The 9876-nt window shown below is 44.6% G+C and overlaps 1 protein-coding gene across 1 annotated transcript; it reads left to right on the forward strand.

Annotated features, from left to right (window-relative positions):
- The first annotated feature begins 2470 nt into the window (after nt 1–2470).
- On the forward strand, nt 2471–6442 carry LOC147882002 (zinc finger CCCH domain-containing protein 19-like). The gene is made up of 9 exons (XM_087401497.1): nt 2471–2802; nt 2985–3064; nt 3182–3381; nt 3519–4434; nt 4567–4694; nt 5351–5410; nt 5507–5557; nt 5970–6107; nt 6275–6442. The coding sequence occupies exons 1-9, from the start codon at nt 2471–2473 to the stop codon at nt 6440–6442; spliced, it is 2073 nt and encodes a 690-aa protein (XP_087257623.1).
- Nucleotides 6443–9876: the final 3434 nt, after the last annotated feature.

Below are 9876 nucleotides of genomic sequence, written 5' to 3' on the forward strand. Positions count from 1 at the left end.
CTCACCTTCGTATCCAGCCCATTAACTCTCATCCACAAATCAAAACGCCTATGAGCCCACTCATCCTTCACAACACTACGATTAGAACCTCCCTCCCTGACGACCCTCTCCTCATTCTTGTCGTTCAATAGGCAGAAAGGGAACACTCAAAGAAACTCGAACATCAACCCCAACAGAAGCTACAGACTCTACTGACTCATAAACACGACAATCCTGTGTTACAACCACATTGGATGCCCCATTCTGAGAAAGTCCCAACGAGAAAGACCGACCTTCAAGACCTTCCCTTCCGGCATGCTTCCAATAGATGGAACCTCCAATACATTAAGACAACGCACAACTAAAATCACTGCAATAGCTAACAAAAACAAACCAAACATGACTACAACCCATCCATCACCTCGAAACGCCTCCGCAAACCTCAGTAGATGCAAACCCCTCATCCTACATCCCGCAATCTCACACTCCCATCGCACAAAACACAATGAGAAACACAACTAATCACGTTTAAGCAAAACACACCTAAGCAGAACCATAGATTAAACAAAATTGAATGAATATAATTAAAAATCCACAAACAAAAAACCAACCACACAATAACACGCAAAAATACACCCACATGCAACACGTGCCATTAAACACACACATACCGTTGGATAAAAAACAATCCAACGAACTAAACACAAAATCCAAACACAACAAATACACCAATCACACACAAACACATGGCACGCATTCAAACTAACCTACCGTCAAGCGTAACCCAAGCACTCAAAACACCAACCATACGCTCCGGACAACCCGAACCACCCACTGCCAGCCACTCACCTACACGTGTCCTCTCCACGCATCCCGCCTCCACATGTCATCGCCTGACGGTCGGCGATTCCGGTCGAAAACCGGTGCGACCGGCTCACGGCCGAGAGCCGGTGCCGCCGGTTTTCTCTTGGGAATCGCCTCCCGTTGCGATTCCCTACACCATCATCACACTCTTGGTGGTGGTTGTAGTTGCTGCATGAATTCATCATTCATTGGCACAATTGCGGTGATGCAATCGCACAATCCGAGTGGTTCCAATTCTTAACGGCAAAAAATTGATGTCTACAGCTCAATCTCTCGCACAGTTGATCATCCATAATCGGATCTCCACTATTTCGATTCGTTTGCGTCTCCTTCGATCATGCAGCAAGTATTGGCAAAATTGCCGTAATGCAGTCTGCACAAAAATTCGAGCGATTCAATTTTGCTCATTCGATCATGCAGCATTGCCTCAAACAATTTCCACTGATTCGTTTGCGTGTCTGCATGCATGCCTCGCTTCGATTTGACATGCAGCATTGGCGGAATAATTGCAGAAATTTGAGTCATGATTCGTTTGCTTCGATCATGCAGCTTTGGCTCAAACAATCGATAATTGTCTGTCTGCATGCCTCTCTTCAATCATGCAGCATTGGGAGAATTTCCGGTAAGTGGCATAATTTGAGTGATTCGCAGCATTGGCAGAATGGCGATGATCCAGTTGCAAAATTTTTCCAGTGATTAGTGTGCATGCGTTGCTTGGATCATGCAGCATTAGCAGAATTTTTCACAATTCGTTTTGCCTGCCTGCGTGCCTCGCTTCGATCAGAGCAGCACTGGCAGAATTTTGGTGATCCAGTTGCAAAATTCCAGTGATTCGTTTGCCAGTCGGCTCGATCATGCACAGCATTGGCAGAACAGAATTGCGGTGATCCAGTTTCACAAATCGAGTGATTGATTGATTGTTTGCCTGTCTGCATGCCTCGCAGCGCACTGAGTACTCGCCATTTCCGAAGCAGCTGTAGTGATCCATTTGTGCTGATTCGAGTGGGTTGAGGTAGTTCGTGGTAATGAACATTCAAGGTGATGCTGCCAATCTTCCACTTCTGCATGACTCTTTGCAGGACGGAATTCTACTGCTCCACGATTGCTTACAATTTTGTGTTTGTGCAATTCGTCCTTCCTGTGTGCAGATTCCGTTGATCGTGGTGTAAATTACTCGCTGCATGCCGGCCATACTGCCGGACGGAGTACTTGCATGTTGTCGATAACCACGATCAGCAGGCCACATATTCTTATGATCGCTACATAGTTTCGGTGGCTCAATCCTGCAGGTGCAACTTCTTGCTCAAAAACCTCCATTAGCTTGCCCTCTCTTCCATCTTCTAGCTGCCTTAACCCGATCTGCAGCACAATCGATCTCCGTTTCGAAATTTTGCTGTTCTAATTGCCTGCATGACTTACTATGAGAAGTTTTCCCTACATGAACGTCTCGAGGCTGGTCTTCACAACAGTCCGCAAAGCCATACCTCGCCGTAGTGTCTCTTGCTTAGGATTCTGTAGCTGCAACGTCGCCTAATCTGCCTGCCGCAAATTTCGTTCCATAGAGTGAAGTTCGCCATACTAAGGAAACGTACGAAAGGCATACTAAGGAAACGTACGTCCCCTTTCGATGGATTCCACAGCAGTAGTAGCTGCGAACGCGGGCAACAGACGTAAGCGCGGACGCCCTCGGAAAGCCGCAACGTCTGATGTTCAAATCTTTGCCACCGAAACTGGATCAATCGCTACCTCTGCTGCATTGCAGAAAGGGCAATGCTGTGAAGAAAATTTGACAAAGTCCTTTGGAGTGGATTCCACAGAAGGAGCAGCAGGTTCCATCCCTCCCATCCAAGCCGGCGGCACGGGTCGTAAGCGAGGGCGCCCCCCGAACCCCGCAAAGGAAGAAGGCAAAGTTTGTTTTCTCTGCTACGACGGAGGGACGCTGATTCTTTGCGATAAACGGTGAGTTTTACACTTTGCTTCTAGCATGTTGCGTTTAGATTACAGACTGATCAGAACGCATGTTGGTTTCTCGACGGACGATCGGATCGATGCATATCAAATCCCAGAAAAATGGCTTGTGATTCTTGCCTCCCTCCCAGTTGCTCCAGCTCTCGCGGCTAACTGTATTCTCACCACTGCAGACACTGCTACAAAGCGTATCACCCGGAATGCCTTGGACGCACCCTGGCATTTTTCAGGACGCGAGGAGCATGGCTATGCGGTCAGTTCAACAATGCACTTTATCGTCTCCATCTAATATTCATTCTTCGCCTGTTCCCAGAGAGTGCATCTGCTTATTTGGCTTTAATCTTCGTTTGTTTGTCCCTCCCGCACGCAGCTCGGCACTTTTGCTCCAAATGTTCCAGACCGCCTGTGAGCTACTGCGTTATGTGCCCGAGGTCCTTCTGCGAACCTTGCTTCGAACGCTTCTCTGAAGCCACCGAGTTTTTGTCGTTCACGGAGGACAAAGGATTATGCGAGGAGTGTTTTCCTGTTGTCAAAATGATTGAGAACAATGAAAACGTAGATGAACTGGGGGTACGATCCTCTTCTCCCGAGGCTGGGCTCCGATGTAGATGGTATCATTGCTGCAGCACTTGCAGTTGTCTCCTTTTAAGTCTGATCTACCGCTTATTTCGGACATTAACTCTGATTGTAATCTCGTTTTACTGTAGCACCCCGTGGATTTCAACGACTCCACGACCGCAGAGTTTCTTTTCAAGGAGTATTGGCAGCTCATGAAGTCTCGAACTGCTGTAGATCTTCCTTCCACATTGCCAGCACTTCAGACGCCGTCGGCCTGTGAAGCAACAAGCGAGAAACGTAAAAGAGCAAGGTTGGTGAAGCTTAGAGATGGTCTTCGCGCTGCAGATTGCGCAATTCAAGATGATGACGAACTAGTCACAGAATCTCGCTGTGTGGCAAACGATTCCTTACTAGGTTCGGTGACCTCTGATGGTAGCCCCATGCTGCAACGCCCTACGGCTGGAAGAAGACGTGCTCCAAGTAAGTTGGTGCGCGCTGCAATGATCGAAGCGGACAGTGACGATCCATATGGTAGCAGCAGCTCGGACGACGACGGCGATGTAGAAAATGCAAGAGTAAACGGTTCCCTAGTCATTACGAAGAAGTACCAAAGGCGACGCTCTCTAAACAGCTGTCTCGAGAATGAGCGATGTTTCAAGCCAAAAGGGAGGACGGTTTCGGCCCGAGTTGATGATTTACGGAACGAAAGCCTGAAGAAAGCGTCGTGCAGTGAACTTGAAGGAGGTCTAGAGGAATACAAACGTTCTGGGCGGCAAGTTCAACGGCGGTATTTAGACAATCAGAACACTGAACCTGGCAAAGCTGAACGGCATCGATTATTCGCATCCCCGAAGAAAAAGCGATCAGAGAGAAAATTAGTACCAATGCAAAATCCCAACAGCACGGAACTAGCAGCAATCAATCCAGAAAACATTGGACTAATTTACCTTCGACGGTCTCGTCTTCTTGAACTCTTGGATGATCCAAAGTTCGCAATCAAAGTGGTGGGTGCATACGTGAGGATCCGCAAGCACGAGGTTAGCTATAGACTGGTTCAGATTATTGGTAAGCATCGCAGGTCCATTCCCGGTTCTCGCTGGCTGATTAAAGTCTTTCTTGCGATAGCCTGTTCCCTCATTTTCCGTCGACTTCTGAACAATTCGCTCAGGTTAACTATTCTCTGTGTATGAAACACAGGAACTAGCATAATGGGAGAATATTATAAAGTAGGAGACACGATGTGTAATGTCGTGCTACAAGTGATGAATCTTAACAGAATGCAGAACATCACTATCGATCTTGTTTCAGATCAGAACTTCACCGAGGTCAGCACCTGTAATCTTTTCTAAGCGTGACTGGAAGTCATTTGTCTATCTTGAGTAATAGGTGATTCATCATTTGCTTTGTTTCCAATTTATCCTAGGAGCGAGGGGAAAAGCGGGGAAAATTAATGAAGGGGGTGGATGTCACTTTCTCTTTTCGAAATATAAATTATTGGGTTCCTTTTACTTAAAACATAGTGCTCTATAGCTTTGTGGATTCTTTTTTTGAGAATAAACTCCCACTTGGGGAGGATTAATGTATGCCCCCCGTGAACATAATGTGAGTTTCAAAACCAAATATAAATGCTTCTTAAACATATGTTTAAAAGATTAACACTATGCTAGGAATAGATTAGCCTATGCACAAATATCGGTTACTAAGTCTCTATGGCCCAAAACGAATATGGAGAAGAAGAATGAGCGATTATGTCCCAATATCCTCTTGAACCCTGAGATACTTTGTCTATGGCTTTATAAGGGCCTAACGATACTATGACTATCTTGTTAAATCAGGGGTTGCTCATATATAGGCTAAGGGTGGTGCACGGATGTAAATATTGGAATGTAACTTAAGAAATCTTGTTTGCCTGTATTAGTCAAATTTACGAACCACAACTCTTTGGAAATAATTATGACTGATGTATCTCATTCCTTTGCAGGAGGAATGCTGCAGATTACAGCAAAGCATTAAATTAGGTCTTGCAAAGGCCCCAACTGTGGTATGGAATACTGATACAACATGTAGTAAAGGTGTCTGGCTTGATTTTTTATACTTTGTTTCTGTGCTTTGTTGATGCTTCACTACGATAATGCAGGGTGAACTAGAGGACAAGGCTGCAGCTCTGCAGGAGGCTAAAGCAAATGAAGTAAGTTCATTGGCTGGCATACTGCAAATTAATCATTACTGCAAATAGCAAAGATAAGGGAGACAGCTAATTCAGTAGGCATTTTATGGTGCACTGGCTGATGTATTCTCACTTCAGCATGCACATGGCAATCTGGAGTCAGACTTGCAAACTATATCATATATAATGTACATTACATCAGGGTGGACCTTCTTCTTGCTTACAAAGGACTAAGTGCGGAAATGTGCTGTCGGTTTACCACTTAGTTGAAGGATGTAGGCAATGTAATGAACTGTTACGTGAAATGGCTGCAAAGTCAGGAAACCATATAAAGAGACTTGCAACCAGAAGTGTATCATTTTGATGAAAGATGTACGGCCTGCTATTTTGGTACAGATTTTCATGTAAACCAATGGTCTTTCCCTTTATGCAGTGGTTCGATGCAGAGACTGTGAGACTTGGCAACCTCAGAGATCGAGCCAGTGAGAAAGGTCACAAGAAGGAATATCCTTTATATTTCAATACTACAGAGATTACAACTTTACTCGTCTATAAATTTGTAACATTTCAGGTTTTATTGAGCACTGCAGAAAAAGTTGTTTGGATGTTTCAGTGAGCACTGTGGAAATCTTTGAACGTTAGATGGACAGTAGAGATGGTCTAATCTTCTAAGTGATGCTTGTCATGATACCAGCTCAATTGTATTCTTGACATCTATTTCATCTCACATTGAAAAAGTATCTGAAGGACCTTGAAAATCTGCGGAGTCCTGTATATCGGGCCAAGAAAATCCATTCTAGAATACAAGTAATTGTAGATAATGATCAGGACTCTGGTATTAGCGTGGAAGATGCGACAATTGATGGTAAAGACTCTTTTGGTTTGGTTAGTGCATCAGGATGTTGAATGACCTTGAAGATGTCATAACACAAAGCCGTGATGCTATCTATGCAGAAAAGCTGGAAAATGATATACTCTTCTGTAGCAATGAAACTGTTGTCCCATCATCTCTTAGCAAGGACACACCCCCAATCATTCTGCAATTGGAAAAACATACTTTGGGTATTCAAGTTGGCAACCATGTGGAGGACAACAAAGATGCAAAAAGCACCTCAAGCACAATTGAACCTCATAAGCAGGATAATGACCCAGTTGAATGGTTCTACAAGGATTTGAATGCAAGGATTCATGGTCCTTTCTCTTTGGAGAAACTGAGAAAGTGGTCTAAAACAGGTGTTTTCCCTCCTGATTTACGAGTTTGGAAAACAGCTCAAGGACAGGAGTCATCCCTTCTCTTGACAGATTGTCTGAATGCACAGGTATACCTACCAGAGATCCGGAAGCTTTCTGGTTGTTTTTACTGTACCACATTCTCGATTTGTTGCTCTGCTATACTGTCTAAGTTTCAGTGCAAATATGTATTCGTTTCTGTGGGTTTCCTTTTATTCAATTCATTCTCAATGTACACCCAGGCTCTGATTGTGTATTACAATCTTCCCAGGCTCTGTCTTGGAACTAGAACTTGGAACTGCTATTCCACGAAAAATACTCTCTCTCTCTCTCTCTCTCTCTCTATATATATATATATATATATATATATATATATAACATGATAAGTTTCATGTGGTGAGGATCAGTGCTTTGCCAAAGAAAGATAAACAAGAGTTACTTTTTTTTGCGAGCGATATTGTTCCTTTTTCATGATCCTCTGTTGCTTTTGTCTTGAACCAGAGCAAAGGGACAGAGCTGAAAGCAGCCGAAATGAGTGATACTGTCAATATTGACATTCAAACTGGATCCACATTGCAGGCTTCAAGTTATGTTAGAACAGAGTGTGAAGAAAATGCTCAGTCAGGGGTAGCAGAATACGATTCTCAGAAAAAGAGATTAGATAGCTTATGGGATTCACAATTTCAGACCGAGAGTGGCACCATAGCAGAGGCTGCAGTAGATGGATCGGGTAGCTTGATAAATTCTTTTTCCAAGCAAAGGCCATGTCTCCAGAAGCCCAGTGAAGAAATATCTTCCAGAAATGAGAGTGGGTGTAGTGACTTAATCCTTTCACATGAAAGCCCTTTCGGTGGCTTGGGTGTAGCCACACGACATAGTCACAGTAAGAATGCAGGGGAGATCGAGGTGAACATATCAGAAGACCAATGCCCATCAGGATGGAGTCCCCCCAATGATAAAAATGTCGACATGCAGGGCTGGAGCTCTCCTAATACAAGACATGACAACTCACCCTGGCAAATTCCTGTTGAAAAGAATTCAGAAGCTTCAACAAGGTGTGGTGGCTGGTCAGAGCCAGAGGGGCAGAAGGATGATGTAGGAGACGGCTGGACATTAACAAAGGACAATAGGTGTAACATTTTGTCTTCCCAAAAAGCAGAGGCAGAACCAACAGAACCAACTGGTTGGCAAGAAAAGGGAAGATACTCAGGTGGCTCTGTGCCTACAGAAGAAACAAAAAAACACTCGTCTCAATGTGAGAGAGACTGGAGTTTGAATGCTGTCATGAAAGAGACTCAGCAAAGAGGCTGGGGAGAAGCAGAAGATAATAGAGGTACAAAAGAATTTACAGACTCTACAATGAAGTGGCAAGGAAATTTTGATCAAGATGAATATGGAGGAAGACGAGGAAAGTTTGATCAAAATGGATATGAAGGAAGACGAGGAAATTTTGATCAAGATGAGTATGGAGGAAGACAAGAATCGAATGCATGGCGAGGAAGAGGGAGAGGAAGAGGAAGAGGAAGAAGGCTGTCAGATTCTTTCAGTACAAGAAGCTTCAATGATGATAAAAGCAATGATTGGACTCCCAACTCATGGGGGTCGAATGAACACTGCAAACAGAGTTTTGGTGGGAGAGGCTGGTGCAGAAATTCATTCCCAAAAAAAGATCACACCTCATTGGGTCCTCCAAATCAAGGCAGTGGGTGGAGAGAGTCAAATGATGGCTGGAAACAGAATTCTATTGGGAGAGAATGGGACCAAATAAATCTCTCAGAAAAATCTCAGCATCATGGTTGTGGAGGGAGCTGGGACTCTCCTGCTGCTAGAAGTTTTGACAAAACTATGTGGACTCCAGATAGAAAGGGTTCAAATGAAGGCTGGCAACAAAATACTGGTGGAAGAGAATGGGACAGAAGTAAGTGTTCAGAAGATAGCCACAGCACGTGGGATTCTTCAGCTAGGAAGGGGTGGACTGTAGGTGGGCGACAGAACTCTTCTGGGAGAGAATGGGACCAAACTAAGCTCTCAGAGAAAGATCACAACCCCCAGGATTCTCTGTATCGATGCAGTGGGTGGGAATATCCTGTTGCTGAAAGAGCAGACGTATCGTGGACGTCTTCAGATAGAAAGGAGTCTAATGAAGGCTCGAAACAGAGGTCTGATTGGACTAGAAGTAAGTCCTTAGAGGATGGACACAGCTTGCGGGGTTCTTCAGATAAAAAGGAGTCAAATGAAAGCTGGGGGCACAGTTCTGGTGGAAGAGGATGGGACAGAAGTAAGCCCTCAGAGGACGAGTGGGACTCTTCAAATAGAGACAATGGGAGCTGCAGGGGATTTTCTGCAGCTGGAAGGGTTACAGAAGCTACGCAGACTCACTCAGCACAATTAAGAAAGGACTTGGATGAAGACTGGAGACACAGATCTGGTGGGAGAGGATGGGACAGAAGTAAGTCCTCAGAGAAAGGTCAGAGCACACAGGTTTCTTGGGAATATCCTGCTGCTGGAAGTGCAGAAGCAACATGGACTTCCTCCCGCAAATGTGGAGATGATCAAAGAGGTAATATACACGATGCCTGCTATACTACTGGGTTAACATCACTAGCAGAACAACCTGCTGAAGAAACGGGCTGGACTCCCCCAAATTCACCTCTGCTTTCTTCGGCACCAGATCCCAATAAAGAATCAGGGTGGATTTACCCTAGCTCAACCCAACTTTCAGATCCCGCTCCATCAGTGATGGCATCACTGTCACCAGCATTCCGCACAAAGTCAGGCCCATCTTCCCCAGAACTTCCACCACCTCCACCTCTTCCGGAAGACACTAGGTTTCTTCTGCACATCAATGACTTAGTTTTTCCATCTCCAGAGATGGAGGGTGAATCAAAGTCTGAACCACATGCACAATCATAACTATCATCAGGACAATTCCTTACTGTTCATTTTCTTTTTCTCTTTCAATCAGTAGCAGCTGTCAGGTGTAAATATGTTGCAGCAAGGTTAAAGTCTGTAAGGTTAAGCCCGTGGAAGTAAAAACGAGATTAATCATCAAAAAGCAAAAGATACAATGGTTATGGGCCATTTTGAGTAATCCTACCTTTGGGGAACTT

This window comes from Dipteris shenzhenensis, chromosome 30 (genome assembly GCF_047967505.1).
Source record: "Dipteris shenzhenensis isolate YYH24624 ecotype China chromosome 30, Dip_SZ_1.0, whole genome shotgun sequence".
In the NCBI taxonomy this organism is placed as follows: Eukaryota; Viridiplantae; Streptophyta; class Polypodiopsida; order Gleicheniales; family Dipteridaceae; genus Dipteris; species Dipteris shenzhenensis.